This window comes from Chinchilla lanigera, unplaced genomic scaffold (assembly GCF_000276665.1).
Source record: "Chinchilla lanigera isolate Chin_1 unplaced genomic scaffold, ChiLan1.0 scaffold00132, whole genome shotgun sequence".
NCBI classification, from domain to species: Eukaryota; Metazoa; Chordata; class Mammalia; order Rodentia; family Chinchillidae; genus Chinchilla; species Chinchilla lanigera.
In genome coordinates, this window is record NW_004955533.1 from 1,668,404 (window position 1) to 1,687,135 (window position 18,732).

The 18,732-nt window shown below is 41.3% G+C and overlaps 1 protein-coding gene across 1 annotated transcript in view; it reads left to right on the forward strand.

The window, feature by feature from the left end:
* The window catches only part of Oca2 (oculocutaneous albinism II), a gene marked incomplete in the record, with an annotated part of 273,796 nt that overhangs the window by 145,526 nt on the left and 109,538 nt on the right, over positions 1-18,732 (forward strand). Inside the window, 1 exon segment of the mRNA XM_013507666.1 lies at positions 5,566-5,693. Within this exon segment, the coding sequence (XP_013363120.1) occupies positions 5,566-5,693 (128 nt within the window).

An 18,732-nucleotide genomic window follows, 5' to 3' on the forward strand; every position in this document is an offset into this window, starting at 1 on the left:
GGTGGGAAGGGAAGTGTAGGGAGTAGGATGCAGTCTAATCAGGCTTTTAGAATGCAGATAGTATTCTGTTGTTTGTTCAGGGATGTGGATATGTGGATGTGTTTCCTTGGTAACTGAGCTAAATGGTTTATTTAAAAATATCTTCTTTTCTGTATATATAGTATAGTAAAAATGTTTATTAAGAGATAAATGAATACACTCAGTATATCAATCGGGTCCTGCCAGGAACATGTCACACTCCAGTTTAGTGACTGGACAGATTTCACTGAAGGAGCTGTTCACCAAAGTGTGCGCTAGGGGGAGAGAACCTGCAGGAGCAGGGAAAGGCCCGAGCCAGAGCAGGCTGGTGTGTGTGCGATGCTGCTGCTTCCTGGGAACCAGAAGAGCGACAAGGACTTTGACAGGGTTGTGTGACCTTCGGTAGAAGTAGGAGGGGCTCCAAAGTAACGAATGCCACCAGCCCGCTCTCCCCTGAGCTCCATCTCCTGCCAGGATCGCTCAGCAAGGCCAGCTTGAGTCCTGCAGCACGAGAACATTTGATTCAGTCTACACAGATCACCCTCTGGGGCCCAGCACTCAGGTCAGTGGCCTGGTAACAACCAGAGGAGGTCAGTGTTACGGGGTCCTGAGGTGGGCTAGGGTCTGTTGGATTATCTCACTTGTGGCTTGACAACTCCAGAGGGCGTTCTGCATTTGAAAACTCATAGTATGGGCTCCAAGGAGGTTCCTCTAGGTGGAGAAAGGGACCTCAAATCGCCCACCAATGAGTAGATTGAGGTTCGCTGACTTATGTCCCAGAAAAGAATTCCAGGGTACTTCAGTGAGAGGCCTTAGAAAGGTGTGTCTGGCAGAATTAAAGAAGCTCATTCTGGAGAAAATAGAGTGTGGACCCTCAGAGAGAGGCACATTTTGGTGTGGGACTGGGGTTTGGGTGTGGTCTCCAGACGTCCAGTGTGTGAGTCCCTGCTGTGCCAGGTTGCCCGGGCTGGGCCTGGTTAGAATGCAGACTGTTCCCACCTGAAGTTAGAGCCCTGCTGCGCGCTTCCCAGGGCGGCCTCCGGGAGGGTGGGATGTGGGGAAGCGCAGGGACCCCATGCTAAGACCTCTGGGGGCGTCTGTGGTAGTGAGTTTCCCGGCGGAGAACGAGGCGTTGTGACCTTGGATAACTTTGTGTCCTGAAGCTGCAGTTTTTCTTCGGTGTACAGTTTTAATATTGTGATTTTCTCTGCCTTCTTTCTACCTATCTTTACTTTTTTCTCCTACCTCATTTGGAGGGGATAATCTAGTTGCCACAAGATGGTTCTTTCTGTCTGTGGACAGCCTCAGATGGGTGGAGGTTCTACTGCACTGGGGGTGTCTGTAGGTTCAGGGGACGCTCATGCCGGGGGCTGGAAGTTGGTGGTTAGATGTTCCTTCAGGTCTCTTATCTTTGTGTCCCTGGTCTGGAAGGTGGATGAGGTAGGTTATATAAATTTAGAGCTAATAAATCTGGTGTTATCAGGTTTTAGACAGAGATTCCTTCAGTGATTAACATGCCTACCTGCAAAACTAAGCAGAAATCTCATCCAAAGTCTTCAGATAATAAAAGAGAGAGAAACAAAGTAAAGGGAGGCATTTCAAGCTTTATGCGGCTTTAATTACCCACTGGGCGTCTGCAGGCCAGAATGAATAGGTACTGTTTTCAGTAAAATCAGTGTTAAGTCGCTAACTATCTCAGGAGAAAACACAAATCATTGCTTTCATGAGTAACAGGTTAAGGGCCCAGGAGTTTCTCCTCTGTCCCTCTGTGCTGATCCCTGGCAGCTTTATTTTCTCATCTAGTTCAGTGTTGAAGATGCTGCCCAGGGCAGCTCCAGTTTTCGAGGCTGATCAGATGGTCTTGAGAATGAGAGGGTAGGGAAGAATACACGACACATTTTTGATCAGGAGCAGGTCCCGAGTTGACCCAGGAGCACGCTTGCTTTGTTCCACGGTTGTCTCTGTCCTGGGGCCTCTGAGCCACGTGCTCCCTGTGTGAGTGGGACTGGGTAAGGGACTGCCCCGGTGAGGTATTTGTCTGGAGCCACTGCTGTGCGGCTTTCAACGTGCCGGTGAGCTCCTCGTACCTGCAGAGAGTAGATTCATCAGTATGGCATTGCTTTTGGTTACAGGCAACAGCAAAATGTCCAGGTGAAGAACATGTTTGCTATGTTCAGTATAAAACGACTATAAGATTCCAGATAACAAAATTATGTGAGATTTCTCACTATAGTAAATAAACCACATTTCTGGGAGAGATTCTGGCTGAATGAAACAGATTTATTTGTAAGTAGTGAAAACATTCCATCTCGTCTGTGCACACTGGCATGCAGAAAAATTCTACAAACTGGGGGTTGAATCCTGGCTTTGCCCCAGCAAGCTGTGTAACCTGAAGGATGCCGGCGAATCTCCGGGGCCCCTGTTTCCTCATGGGCCGTGCTGGCCCGAGATGGTGGGTGAGCTCCAAGGACACTGGCCCTGAGGATGGCAGTGCCGGTCCGACGTTCATCTGAACCGGAGTGCGAAGCGCTCTGCTGAAGCTCAAGAGAGCGCTTAACTGCAGATTGTGCTTCTAAGGAACGGCAGACGGGGCGAGCGGCGGATGTTCATTCAAGGAGGGGGTTTGATAGCAGCTTCACAGGATAAAGATAAGTCCAGCGAATGCAGCTTTTAATCCTTATTCACCGACACTCAAGTAATCTTTTAAATTTTAGAAGAGTCGTCTCAATGGCACATTGCTAGAATTGTAATGGAATGTGAAGGCCGGAAATGATGCTGCTTCTAGCAGTGGTTTTCTCCTTTGCATACACTCCAAATTACCCCACCCCCTCACCCCTTCTCCCTGACACTGGGAAGCCAGTGCTGAGTGAGAGCAGGATGGAAGGGTGCTGACAGCGGCCTGGGGGTCCCTGCAATGTGCCACGTCGCTCCTCAGTGGAGGGGGCCAGGCATCACAGGCAGATACGCTTGTTCAGGCAGCTGAAATAGTTGATTATTGCCGCCAGCTCTGCAGGTAGTGTGTTTAAAATTAAGGGAGAAATGGAGCTTTGTCGGGGCAAGCGCACCTTCATCACTGTAGGTGATCGCAGGGAATCTTCCTGACGAGACAAAGCTCCGTGAGAAGAGCATCTGTTCTGAGCTTGGACTCAGAAGTGCGATGGCAGGGCTTTTAAACAGGTGAAAATTCAGAAGAGATGAGAGAAAATGAAGCTGTACTGAGTCCCAGGGGAGCATCCAGCAGCCTGTCTTGACTGAATTTCCTGGGCCTGTGGAAAATAACTTATGTTTCGACTTTTAGAGAGAGAGATCCCTATTGCCATATGGCAGGGCAAACAAAAGGAAGGCTTTCTGATTGCAGAAAAGCATAACCCAGGGAAAGTGCACTTATGCAATTTGGGGGGGCAAGAGTTTTTTTAAAAAAGCAAGTAAGCTGCAAAGAAGTCTTCAGGGGAGTAACCAAGGAATCAAGCATTCAGTGTGTCTGTCTTCTGTGCCGTGGGAGGTGCTCTGCGGGATTTGCAGACAAGTAACAAAGTATAGTCAGGCCAGCGAAGTTGACACCTTAGGAAAAAACAGGCCAGACATTGTGAAATGAAAGGAAAATGCTCAAAAGTAAAGGGCAACTGGGGTGTGGGAAAAGAGAAAAGAAAGAAGGGGAAATTATGTATGTATGTATGTATATACAGGATAGCTAACATAGTTGTACTACTGACTTCTGTCGCTATACTGAAAGGAGCAATTAATGATTAATTATTTGATCACTCTTGCATGTTTCTGTTGGTTTTCCTGAGAAACCACTTTGAAGATATCAATACGTAATACAACAAGCATTGTTAATTTCCTACCACTTTGTCTGTAACTCTGTATTGCATGTATTGTTCTAATGCTGTTTTGTAAGTAGATTTCTATTTGTTAATATGTTTTCCTTCTTTTATTCTTAAAAAAAAAAAAAAAAAAACTTGGGGGGCGGGGAGAGGAACAAGCCAGGCTGGTCCTCTGCTTTGGAGACCTGACTTCTCTCTGTCTACAGAATGAGGCCCTGACGTCTTTGCCAGCTGTGTAAAGTCTTACAATCTACCCCCGACCCCAGAATGACACTGCTCTTCCCAAATACAACGTCTTCCTCCTTTCTTTTTTTTAATCGTGACTTTGGATTTATGAGACTTCAGTCAGACACCTAACTGTAAAACCATCATACTCTTGACCTATGAAAACTTTGGCCTAACAAATAGGCATTGTCTTAAGCTGCTATGATTCTTTGTTATGGCAGCTGCAGAAAGATAATACACTTCTTTAAATCCAGAGAAATCTGTGGTCATGTCATTGATCTTTTTCTTGATATTGGCAATTTTGTTTTCTCACTTTATGTACTACTCAGGTTGGTTAGTAGTTCATCAGTCTTACTACTTTTCTCAAAGAACCAGCTTTTGGTATTGCTTTTCCCTAATATTTTTCCATTTTCTGTTCTTTATTCTTGCTTCAATCTTTATTATTTCTTTCCTTTTGTTTATTTTGGGTTTTATTTGCTCCACTAAAAATGAGCATTTAGACAAAAATTTCACGAAAGAAGATATATGGGTGAAATAATTACACAAGAAGATGCTCAACATGATGAGTCATTGGAGAAATGTGACTCCAAACAGTGATAAACACCATCTCACATCCGCTGGAATCTCGATACAGTAAGAAGACTGATCAAGTTGTGGTGAAAATGTACAGGAAATGGAACTCTCATGCACTGCTGGTGGGACTGTAAAATGATTTTCTAGTGCAATTTTGTAGCTTCTCAAAACATAAGTGTTTCCTAATATCAGCCCATCATGTGCTCCAACCCATTGCTACCTATGACAATGCTCTTTCTGAACACAACGTCTTCCTCCTTTCTTTTTTTTAATCATGACTTTGGATTTATGAGACTTCAGACACCTAACTGTAAAACCATGCATTTACAAGCAGTTATGAATGAAAGCTCGTAGCATGCTCACCTGTGACAGCTGAACGGTAGCCTAACTCACACATCCCCTGTGGGCGAACAGTATGAACCTTGCGGCATAGCCGTGAAATGGTGTACTACTGAACAGTGGAAATTACTAAGCTATTGATCCACGTATGAACACTGAGGAATCTTAGAATAATTATGTCAAATATTGATTTTTCTACCTGGTTGATATGTCCATTGAGGAACAGTCAGACAAAAAAAAATCCATGCGATATGATTAATTGAGGATCTATTCTTATAGAGACTATAGAAAATGTGAAGTAGTCTAGAGTGGGAGAAAAGACGGGTGCTTTCCTGGAGGTGTGTGAGGTAACAAGGACTACAGAGCCCAGAGCCCAGCACGCATGAACTTCTGGGGTGATGAATGTGCTCATGGTCTTGACTGAAGTGTTGGTCTCACAAGTATGTGTGTAAGTCAAAATAGAAATTGTACACTTTAAATATATGCAGTTTCCAGTAATTCTGCTCATTAAAGAATAAATCAGAGAACAAAAATTAATTAGTGTGTTCACAAACTATGTCTGTCTGTCCATTGATTTGTATTTCAGGATGGATCGCTATTCTGGGTGCCATCTGGTTGCTAGTTCTAGCTGATATCCATGATTTTGAGATGATTCTGCACAGGGTGGAATGGGCGACCCTTCTGTTCTTTGCAGCACTCTTCGTTCTGATGGAGGTAAGATTTTAGAACTTTTACAGTCTGATCTTTCATCTGGTTTTTACATTTCATATTTTATTTGGTGAGTGAAGGAAACCCAAATCTGTAAGACTCTCTCCTCTATTCGCTAAGTAGAAAATAATGGAGGTTGGAATTGGACTGTATTATGTTACCAACTTGTAGTTCAGCCATCTAAGTATTTCTGATAAAGCTGTTTATTTGCTTGCTGTATTTTTTTCTTGCTTTATCCTGTGCCTTGTAAACTTGTTCTAATTTCATTTTCTGTAAAGTAGATTTTGAAGCATGGAAATGCTGATTACCCTGATTGGAACATCACACATTGTACATATGCATCCAGTTATCATACTGTCCTCCATTAAAATACTCAATTGTTATACGTCAATAAAAAATAGAATTTGCTCAAAGTTGGGTTTGCAGGAAAATGACTTGTTTCAGTAGTTTATAGCATAATAGTCCCTTGATAACTTACTTCACTTTGTGTAACAATTGAGTGAATATTCCTGGGTAGCATGGGTGAGCCTACGTCATAAAGGTGTGAACAGTATGTACTGTGTCAGTCACAGTTGCTATTACAAAGCTACTCACAGTACAATTGTTATTACAAAAGTTGTTTGCTTTTTGTATAGCAAATCTTTTCCCATACTTTTATTTTCAGCCTTTTTGGGTATTCACATATATTCTAATCTTGATATTTCACTTATAAGCTAGTACCTCACTCAAACACAAATATTTACTAAGGTAGAAAAACTCTACTCCCCAAAGCTCGCCCCCCAAGCACTGTTTTTGGCATTGCTTAAATTTCGCATGTACTAGAACCCCATTTTCATTAAGTTAAAAATACTTCCTAATTTTCTGTGTCATCTCTTTTGTTGTTCATGGCTGGTTTAAAGTTTCAAATATTTGGGAATTGCTTATGTTTGTTTCTGTTTTTGGTTTTTAACTTGATTCTGTGGTGCTCACAGGGCCTATTTTGCATAATTTCAATTCTTTTAATTTTACTGAGACTTTTTTTACGGTCACTCTGGTATTTAGTCTGTTTACTTGTTCTTGCAAAGTGTGTGCGTTCTGTTGTTGTTTGGTGGAATATCCCACAAATTCTGTACGCTGTGCTTGTTAATATTCTGTTTGTTTCATCAGTTAGTGAGGAGCTACAACCTCCAACTACTTAGGGTTGAACTACACAGCTTTCCTACGTGCTGTAATTTTGTTTGTTATCAGGATAGCCACTTCAGTGGCTTTCTTTGGTTATTTGTTTTTGTTTACTTTTTTGCATAGCATACCTTTTCCCATACTTTTACTTTCAACCTAGTTGGGTCTTTGAATCTAACATGACAGCAGTAATCTCTTGTAGAGAGCATATAGTTGGATCAAATTTTTAAAATATCCGTTCAGCTGATATCTGCCTTTTAATTGGTACATTTATTTAACTTATATTTGATGTAAATACCAAGAAGGCAGCATTTACATTAACTTTTTTTTCTATTGTTTTAAAAAATTATCTTTCATTGTGTCTTTCCCTGAACTCTCTGTTAAGGTGTTTGCCTCTGTTACTATCACACTTAGCTATTAGGCTCCAATAATTTCCCAGCTGATCCATCTTTCTTTTTAAGACTTAATTTTCTTAGACCCTTGGGAACTCACAGCAGAAGGGAGGTACAGAGTTTTCCTGTATGCCCAGACGTTTATATGTGCAGAACATCTCCTATTATCTATACGCACAGCAGAGTGGTACCTTTCGTAAAACTGACGAACCTAGATGGGCATATCATCACTGAAAGTGCACAACCTACACCAGGGTTCACTCTCAGTGCTATACATTCTGTGGAAAATGTTTAATATGTTTTGACAAGTGTGTAATGGCATGTATCCACCATGATAGTGTCAAGTATAGACTAGTCTCCCTGTCCTACAAATGCTGTGTGTTCCATTTATTTATCCTTCAACCATTGGCAATCACTGATCCTTTTATTGTATCCAGTTTTGGACTTTCCAAAATGTTCTAGAGTTGAAATTATACAGTACATATCCTTTGCAAATTGATTTCTTTTACTCAGAAATATATATTTAAGCATCTCCTATGTCTTCTTATAGTAGCCCATTTCTTTGTAGAATGGATGATATTCTATTGCCCGGATATACTCCAGCTCATTCATCTACTCACCTACTGAAAGACATTTTGGTTGCTTCCAATTCTTGACATTAAAGCTAGCATAAACATCCATGAGCAGGTTTTTGTGTGGATATAAGTTTTCAACTCCTTTGAGTTCGATATGGAGGAGCATGATTAATGGGTCATATGGTGAGGTCATGTTTAACTTTGTAGGAAACTATGAAACTGTCTTCCAGAGTGTCATACCACCTTGCAGCATCCCCACCAGCAGTGAATGAGAATTCTTGTGTCCATCTTCTCACCAGCAGTATAATGGGATCTCACTATTGTTTTAGTTTGTATTTCCTGGGTGACATACAATTGGTGCATCTTTTCACGTGCTTATTTGCTTATTTGGTGTATCTTTGTCTTGGGTTACTTTTCTCTCATTGCTGAGACAAAATACCCAACGCCCAAAATGAAGGAAGGAAAGGTTTATCTAGCTTACAGTTTGTGAAGGTTTCAGGCCATACTTGGCTGGCTCCGAGGCAGAAGATAACAAAGCAACAAGAGCAAAGGGGGGAACGGCAGCCGAACAGCAAACAGCCAGAGCAAAAGGAAGAAAGGCAGCAAACAACCTCCTTCCCCGCCCTAACTTGGAAAAAAGCCAACCACAACCAAAGGGCATGTAGCTCTCACATAATCTCCATGCCCTCCTCTTCCACAGGCTCAGGATGTATAGGAAGTAAGCACCCTGGCTTCCTGCTGAGTCACTCAGCCAAACCTCTAGACTCCCCAAGTTGACACAAGGTATCAACCATAACAATCTTCTTCAGTGAATCGTCTGTCAAAGTCTTTTTCTCCTTTTCTTTTAACAAGCAGGTTCCTTGGTGGGAGGAGCAGTCTATACTCCTTTTTGTGTTCTTCTCTCCACCCTCCAACTAACCAAGCAAGGGTGAGGGCGATCAGGAACCCAGTGTTCTTGGCTGCAACTCCAGCTAGGAGGGGTAGCTGGAGAACGGTAGAGATACCGGGATTTCTTGGCTCCACTCTCCTTGAGTCAGGCTCTACAACCTTGACGCTGATGGCTGGTAGCTCCCAGAACCACTGTAGTCCTTGGCTGTGAGGTGAGGGAGGGAGTCCTGTCTCCCTGGGAATTGGGGAAGCGTCTCCATCACACTGAACTGGGGCAGGGGAAGAAGGAAAGAATTGTAGCTCAAGTGCCACAGACGCTCACCCTTCTGACCGAGATTTAATAGATTTTCTAAATTAGAGTCTGTTTCCTTGCTGTATGTCCTTAGGAAAATTTCCAGAGGCTTTTATTTTAAAAAATAATCTTTGTTCTCTCCCTCTCTTTTCTTTAAAAACCAACTCTGGTTGTTTCTGTGGGAAAGCTGGGTTGCAGAGCTCCTCATGTGGTCCCTTGAAAGTCAAGTTCTTCGCATTTCTTCTTATTTGTTTCTTTGTTTTTCCTTCTAAGGTCAATGTTTGATGATTTCCAAAAGCTAGTAATAACTCCAAAGCAACATGGATTATTTCAGTAGCTGTGTTTTCCTTGAGGGGTATTTCAAAGTTTATTTCTCCTACTCTAATATACAGAAAGTGGTCCACAGCAGAACAGGGCCAATTGGCTCGGTCTTTAAAATTGGAATGTCTCAAATGGACTGTTCCAAAAACACAATAACGTTTCTAGCACTTCTCTTCCTGTCTGTGGGTGTTCATATACATTATCTGGGTAACTTCGCCTGTGTTCATTGTGCTTTTATATTTCTTTAATAACACCAAGAGCACTCCCAAGTTGGCAGAGCCCTCAGTGTCTATTCAAAGGGCCGATGGTCTCCTGGGCCCAGGCCTGTGCTTCCGCACTGTCCCGCCTGCCACCTCCTTGACTAGGGGGTGTGAGAGCAGGAATGGCTCTTTGAGAAGAGCTGTATGATATACCTAATTTATTTCTAGATCGCTTTAGACTTCTGAGTTCTTCTTTTTTCTTCTGTACACAGATATCTTCTTTATAGCTCATTTAATTCCTTCCAATTACTTCTTAATGTTCTTCTCTTTTATCTGTACTAACCTAGGCAATTAGAGCAGCCAAAGTGGGCATATTGATTTAGTTACCTTGACACTGGGAAAGGCTTTTACATCTCAGGCTCTTCTCATTATATTCATTACTACACTGCAGAATCCTGGTGATAAAGAGCAGCAGTTCCCCCAAGTAAGCATTGTACTGGGGAAATTTGTCTATTGTTTCCTGTCTGTATCCAATAGCACAGATACATGAAACGTTGATTATATTCATCTTAGTAACCCAGAATATAATTTTGTGCAATTTAGTAATATCGATTAAAAAAACTTCTGTCAATTATAGGGTATAGTTTCCCCAGAAAAAAAAGACAGAAATTTCATTTGTGCCTGAAATTAATGTCAACAAAACCAGCACCGCAAGGTTTCTGCTTTTTGAGAATTAAAGAAAATTCTGAGTAGAGTTGGCTTGGGTATTAACTGATGAGGCAATGCAGATGCAGAGAGCAGGAGCAGGGCTTCCGAGGATGGCTAAGCGGGTGCTCGCCTTGGTTCCCGATCTCCGCACTTTGTCTTGGTCCTCAGCAGAATGTGGCTGCCATCTGGATGATCTCTGTCCTCTCAACACCTCTCATCAGTCTAGACAATCAACAGGGACCTGAACATACTGCATTTCAGACCTCTACAATTGCAAGAGGTGCTCAAGTGGTGACCATTTCCTTCCAGACATTTATTATTATTATTATTTTTGGTACTGGGAATTGAACTTAGGACCTTGTGCTTACCAGGCAGGCACTTGTGCCACTGAGCTATATCCCTGGCCACATACTGCATTTCAAAGGCTGCATAAGCACTGCATGAGCCTTGCTTTTCCAGGAGGTCAATGCTTCTTCAGCCCGAGTGGTCTGCATGGCCCATATCTCCTGAAGTCTCGTCCAGAAGGAGGGGGTTCAGATGTTGCCTTCTCAGCACAGCGTGCAAGGGCAGAACCCACTCAGCAGGACCCTGATTCCGGGGCAGTTATTTGGACAGGTGCTGGGACCAGCCCACCTGACGTAGGAAAAGCGCAGTTAGCCCTCGAAGACCCAGTGCTTCCATCTCTGCTATTTCATTCCCCAATACGCTCCTCTCCTTTGCTCCCACATGTCCTTCCGGAGCTGGTCCTCACACTGCTTTACAATCCTCAGCATCAGTCAGACCTCAGGGCCACTGGTCCGGCCTCCGGCACCCTGGCGAGGAGGATGAGTACACTGGGCATTCCCGGGGGGGTGGGAGGCAGGCACAGTGCCCAGGTCCAGGAGTGACCTTCCATTCGGGGGAGAGGTTATCCTTAGCACAGTGACGGAGTGTCAGCTTCAGCATCAGCGACTCCTGTTCAGGTCTCAGCTTTGTCCATTGCCAGTTGTGAAACCTTGGGCACGTCTCTCAATACGTCTGAACATCGGTTTTCCTGCCCTTTAGAACAGGTTTATTGACACCAGTCATGAAATGTTGCTCAAGAAGAACCAACCAGACCAGATACTTAATGTACTGAGTCCAATCTTGGGTTCAAAGCTGGCACTCAAAAACTGCTTCCTTCCGTTATTTTTTCTCATTAATAATTTTTATTTTATGCTTGGTTTAACCTGGTCCTGTTCAGTCTCTCCACTGTCAGCCCAGCAGAGTGGAGGTGTGGACAGAGGTTCCAGGCAAGACTCTTGAATACACAACCGCACACACACAGCGCCCTGACAACCACCTTCTCTTCTGACTGGCTTGTTCCAACTTGATGCACTCGCCCTAAATCCCTTGTTTCATGCCTACCATTGGTACCTACCTTTGGCCCCTTTCAGATTATGAAGGTTTCCCGACCATGTCCCTGACAATTTGGGCCTGAGTTCTCCAGCATACACTTTGGATGTAATCCCTGTTGTTTGGCATTGCCCCGGGCTCTGAACCAAGCCCCTCACTGAAGCATAGTGAGGGGTCAGAACGTAGACGGACGCATGCAGGTCCCCGAAGCTACTGCACTGACCTTACCAAGCTCAGGCCACTTGTGTTTGCTGGCGGTGATTTGTGTTGCCTTGTTCTTTCTATGCTAATTAACCGAGTTAATCTGAAAGGAAGAGCTGCTCTCTTTGTCTGTCTCTCTGTGTTTTTGTTACATCGTGGATATTTCTTTGGTTTTATGGGTTCTAACCCAGTGTTGTAAGTTATTTATTTTTGCTTGAATTGTTCTACTCTTGGCCACTGGGATGAGCTTCAGTGCTCTGGAGGCTCCTGTTATCTTTTGACACATCCTCATCAATTTTCAAACACCTCATTTCCTGGCATTAGAAAACCTTCCTGATTCGTTTTGAATCCTACCTTCCCTCTGCCTGGAATCAATTACGTTGCTGAGGAGTTCTCACTGTATTTAGGGGCCACAATCAGGTGTTTGATGTGTTTGTTGCAATTTAAGTGACACTGATTTTAGGCCCTCTGGGCGAGCGTAGCTGAGCATGTGTGTATGCAGACACTCACACATCCACGCACACCCACACACCCTTTTCACGCCAGTTTATTTGTACACATGCTGAACACTGGACGCTCATATTTAACCCTTGCGTTCTGGTCCAACACCCTGAGGTTCTCTCCTTGCTCCCATTACGAAAATGTGTACTCATCGGTTCAGTCAGCACATTCACAGAACTGCTAGCCTATGCCCGGTGTGAAAAGTATTTATTCACTCAGCTGCAATACTTGTCTGTCGTTCTTTTTGTCTTCGGCATTCGAGCAGCCTGTCAGAACACCACCTCCCGGTTTCTCACGCTAGTTATCATCTTCTGCAGCCTCCCTTGTGTCTGCGCCACGCGCTTGCCGTGCGGGGTGCAGATGGGAATACTGGGAACACGGCTACGTTTCCAAGAACCGAAGCTGCACGGAGTGGTGTGTGACGAGGTGTGTGCTCCCTCCTCGTGCTTGCCACTCTGTTCTCATCTTCTCGTGTTTTTACCTGCCCACCTCTATCCTGTAATTCCTATCTGGTTTCCAATTTATCCTTCCTGTATTTTTTTGTACAAATAAATAGAGACAGAGAAGTTTAGTTTTTTTGTCCCTTTCTTATGGGAAGAGTTGCACAGTATGGATAATCTTTCCCTTAAAATAAAATTTAACAGTAAGTCTTGAAAAAAAAATCACTCCTAGTCAGTTCCCATAAGTATTCCTCTGTCTTTTTTATAGTTGTATAGTATTCCATACAGTGACTGTTCTGTAGTTTGTTCAACTTCCTTTCTGTATAAGGACATGGACCATCTCCAGTCATATAATTTCATGTGCACAGTATACTTGTGATGCCGGAGTTATATCCTCAGGATAGATTCCTGGAAGTCAGATTGCTGGGACAGTACCTAGGAAATGCATGTTTTACTAGGTATTGCCAAACTTTCCTCCACAAGAGTTGTGGAGGTTTGTGTTCTTTTTAAAACATATTTTTATTACTGCTTGCTAAATGTCCCTATTTCCCAGCACTATGTGTTAAAGGGGCTATCTTCTTTCCAGTGTACGTTTTGGGCCCTCTGTCAAGAGTCAGATGGCTTGTAGGCTTGTTTCTGTGTCTCTCTTCTAGTCCGTCTGTCTTCATGCTACGTACCATGCTGGTTCTGTTCCTGTCGCTCTGGTTCATAAATTCTCAATATAATTACATGACACGGTTCATTTTTCTATGATCTTCCCAGTGGAATGTGATGTCACACTTATCCCACTTTGTCATTTTGTCAGAAATGGTGTCTCAGTGCTGTCTTCATTGGCAACTCATTAAGGATGAATGGGTTGGAACATTTTTGCATGTTTCAGGGTCATTTTCATATCTTTTTTTGTTAATTGTGGCTTTGTGTCAATTTCTTCTTTTCCTATTGAAGTTCTGTTCCATAGTTTTATTTATGTATTTATTTTTTGGGTTTTTCTCCAGTACTGGGAATCGAACTCATGACCTTGCGCTTGCCAGGCAGGCGCTCTGCCGCTGAGCTAAATCCCCAACCCCTGTTCCATAATTTTAAAGGGTTCCTCATTTATTAGAGTTATTAGCTCTTTGGCTGTGGAATATTCTGCATAAGAAAAATAATTTTTCTTCCAGTTTGTCTATTATTTTATGTGATTATCTACTTTTGGTCATGAAAATTTGAAAAAAAAATATGTATCAAATCTAGTAACTGTGTATCTGAACTTTCAGATTTGCATTTAGAAAACTTCATGTACATCAAGGCTCAAAATGAAATCACCCTGGCTGGGCGTGGTGGCGCAGGCCTGTAATCCCAGCGCTCGGGAGGCTGAGGCAGGAGGATTGCTGCATGTTTGAGGCCAGCCTGGGCTATATAGTTAGTTCAAGGGCAGCCTGAACTATACAGCAAGACCCTGTCTCAAAAAAACCAAAGAAAAATACCACCCATTACTTAGATGGTATTATTTTTATGCTGAAGTCTCCAACCCACCTGGAGATTTTGTTTTGCATATGGTGTGAAATATCCAACTTTATTTTATTTTTCCAAATGGCTACCTGGCTTCCTAGAGCCATTTATTAAAAATGAGATTTTTACTCCAGTGATGTTAGATGCTACTTTTAGCATAAACCACCTTGCCATCTGTACTCAGCCTGTTTCTGAGCTTTGTATTCTATTCTGTGACTATTTACTCATCCATGTGACAGCACTAAACTGTTCGAGGCTTTCTAGTGTGTTTCAATGTCTGGTAGGACGAGTCATTTTCCTTTTGTAGTTTTCCAGTAATTTCTTGTATGTGTTTACATATTTCTGTTTTTATAAGAAGGTTAGTACTAACTTGTTCAACTCTAAAATAGCTTGCTAGTGTTTTTGGTTGAGAGTGTGCTGATTTTATACATTAGTATAGGACCAGCTGTCAGGTATGTAATATTGATTCATCCAGGCTGAGAATAGGATGTATTTTTGTATAGGATCAAGTCTATTTTTATGTCTTTTAAGAATGTTTTGGAATCATGTTGTATTAAATTTTATACATTTCTTACTAAATATGTTACAAAATAGTTCATCTTTCTTGCTATTATACGTGTGTTTTCTTTCTTTGTATGTCCTCTGGCCTATTTTTGTGTATATGAAGTCCACTAATTTTTGTAAGTTAACATGTCTCTGTTTGATGTGCCCCTCTACTAGCAAATAATAGAGATACAGGACTAACCTAGCAGGCTTAAGACGGCCATCACTAGAAAGGTTTGCTGGCTGGATTGGTTTTTGATTAGCATCTAGATTCCGGGAATGTTTCCATTCCTTGACTTATAGGAATACTTTACCGAGCAAACAATTTGCTTTGAGCTAAAAACCTGCTTTCCTTCTGGGAACCTGGAATTCTGGCACCTGTGAGGCAAAGAATGATGCATTAAAAACCCAAGTCTGTAGTGGGCAACCCTGAGCAGAAGCATCACACATGGGCAAGTGTGCCTTTTGGGGGGAACAGAGGAAGCCTCAGATGGGTGTCTGTCCATGTGGACTCTACCACTGTCTCGCTGTGACCTGGCCACGTGTCCTTACTGCCTATTGTAAATTCATGTTAGATATGCAGCTACACGCTCCTGAATTCTGGCAAATCTCCAAATGCGAGGACGGCCTTGGAGACCTTTGCACACTGATCTTAGCATTTGTTTTTAGCATTCCCCTGTCGTATAAGACATTGGCTTGAGGATTTGCTACATACATCTTCTATCACAGCAAGGAAGCATTCTGCTGGGCACTGTGGTGCACACCTATAATCCCAGCACCCTGGGAGGCTGAGGCAGGAGGCAGACAAGTTTGAATTCAGCCTGGGTAACTTAATGTACTTAATGTACCCTGTCTCAAAAAAAAAAAAAAAAGTATCTTTTCATTCATATTTTCATGGGTGTGATGATGATGGGTGAGTATTGAATTTTGTTATAGGTTTTTTCCCTAGCATTATGAGATAATCAGATTATGTTCTCCTAAATCTATTAACAGAGTGCATGATATTAATGAACTTTTAATACTGTACTTGAATTCTGGAATAAATCATCCTTCTTCATGATTAGTATAGGTATCAATGTTATACTTCATAAAAAGGAGTTAAAATTCAACTTATTTTCAGTGATCTGGAATAATTTATAGTGCATTGGGACTATATAATCTTGGTGGGTTTCATAGTTTTCTTATGAAATCATCTGGGCTTGTTTTTAGGGGATGGGTGAGTTATTTCCTCAACAATTTTCTATTTCTTAGGAATAGTCAGGCAGAACAGCTTTCTAATCAGAAGAGGAAAATACTGGTGATCTGTTTTTCCTAGGGAACTATTCATTTCAGTTAGATTTAAAAATTTATTTTCAGAGTGTGTGGCCATAGATTTGAAGTAAGTCATTTGCGGTTTAAGAGATTGCCTCTGTTTTACTGATTATTCCCTTCTTTTTTTTTTTTTTTCCTCTGGTACCGGGAATCGAACTCATGACCTTGCGCTTGCCAGGCAGGTGCTTTTGCTGCTGAGCTAAATCCCCAGCCCCTATTCCCTTCTTATGGCTTCTCATTTTGAGTATCTGTGACTTCTTTTCCACTCTCATCAAGTTAGATTGAGATTTGTCTATTTTGTTTATTTAAAAAAGCCACTATAATCAGGATTTGGGGGCTGGGGATTTAGCTCAGCGGCAAAAGAGCCTGCCTGGCAAGCGCAAGGTCGTGAGTTCGGTTCCCAGTACCGGAGAAAAACAAAAAAAAAAAAAAAAAAATCAGGATTTGGTTTTTAATTAACTGTTTTTTTTATTCTCTATGTCATGTATTTGGTTTTAAAAAATTATTTCTCTATGCTATTTTATTCTTTTTATAGTTTTAGAATTGGGAATTTAATTTATTTAAAAGATTTTTTTATAAATATATTCAGTGCAGTGGTTTTCTTCTATTGCTTTAAATTCACTACTTAGATTTATATATCTCTCTATATATGTAAACAGTTACTTCTATAAAAAATTAAGTGTTTCAAAAATTGAAACCCAATAACAGAAAAATATAATACTCTACATCCACTTTAAGATTATCACATGGACAAAAAGAAAGGAGATTTTAAATCTTAAATTATGACATTCATCATTTAAAACGTCCATCTCTGTGTCTGTCACATTTACTTTGATGTAAGGATTGCCATGTGTGCCTTTTTGTTTGTTTCTCTTTGTGTCGTACACTTTTGTCAATTCCTTTTACAAAATCCTTTTTGGGTTACCTTGTCTTTAACATATCTCTTACATGGAGCTTAGAGTTGAATCTTATTTTGCACCAAATTAAAACATCTTTTATTTTTATTCTTTTGTGGTGCTGTGAGTAGAGGCCAGGGCCTTGTGCAGGCTAGGCAGGTGCTCCCACACCTCTTCCTTTTAATAGAAATTAAACTCTTTCATGTTTATTGATGTGGATGATGATTTTAGTCTTAACTCAGATGTCATATTTAATTTTGGGTATTTCATCATACTTGATATGTTCATTTCTCCACAATATGTGGTCTTTGTTCTTTTGTGATAATTTATTTTTAGTATTTGACACAATGCTTGTCTTTGGAATGCAGCTACACTAATTGATTCATTGTTTATTTTTTTTATTTTTTATTTTTTTGTTTTTCTCCGGTACCAGGAACCGAACTCACGACCTTGCGCATGCCAGGCAGGCGCTTTTGCCGCTGAGCTAAATCCCCAGCCCCTGATTCATTGTTTATGATGGTCTTTCAAGTTGAGTATTAGAGACTGTCTGGTCCATTGTCCATAAGATATTCACTCTCTTTACAAAAACACTTCTAGCTCTAGATGATTTGTGGGAAAGGGGTAATAGTCACTGAATTTAATAAGTTCATATGTGTTAAAAATTATTTCTTGATAGCCTTTATATTTGGAAAATAGTTTGGCTCATTTTAAATATCTAGTTTACATTTTCTTTCATTGATGTTTTGTAAAAACATTGCTCCTTGGTCAGGTGTGATGTCATACACCTGTAATCCTAGTGCCTGGAGGCTGAGGCAGGAAGATCGCGGTGAGTTCAAGGCCAGCCTCAACTACCTAGTGCATTCAAGGCCAGCATGAACTGCACAGCGAGGCCTTGTTTCACCCCCTCCTTCCATGCTGCCTCTTTCTTATCTTGTGTTCTATGCTGATTTTGAAAGGGGTGATGACAGTCTATTCTGTTATTGCCGGGGGCCCTGATGATTTTATTTCTTCCTTAAAATCTAATACTTTTACTGGAACACGAGATTACCAGAGATTTACCAGAGAGTTTTGAGCTCCCTTCTAATATTCTATTTCTCAGTAGGGATCCAGGAAGCATGTATCTTTCTGTTGTTGCTTGTCTTATTTCTGCTCCTGTCCCTCTGACTCCTTTAATTATTATTATTTATTTTAAAAAATAAAAGAAGGAAAACATATTAGCAGACATCCATTTACAAAATAACATAAAAGCAATACAAACAAAACAGAGTTACAGACAAAGTTGTGGGAAATTAACTTTTAATACATAATACAACTGTTGTTGTATTATGAATTGATATCTTCAAAGTGGTTTCTCAGGAAAACAAATAGAGACATAGAGATTGATCAGACAAGTAATCATTAACTGTTCCTTTCTGTAGGGGAATAGATGACAGTAGTACAACTATGTCAGCTATCCTGTATATACATATGTACATAATTTCCCCTTCTTTCCCTTCTCTTTTCCCACATCCCAGTTGCCCTTTATTTTTGAGCATTTTCCTTTCGTTTCACAATATCTTTCATACCTCCTAGTTTTTATTCACTCTTTCAGGTCTTATGCTAGTGAGACAGTATGATGCTTATATGTGCAGGTCTGATTTATTTCACTTATGAGTGTGGTCTCTAGTTGTGACCATTTACCTATAAAAGCCTTGAGTTTATCCTTCTTTATATCTGAGTAATATTCCATTATATAAAAGTACCACAATTTTTAA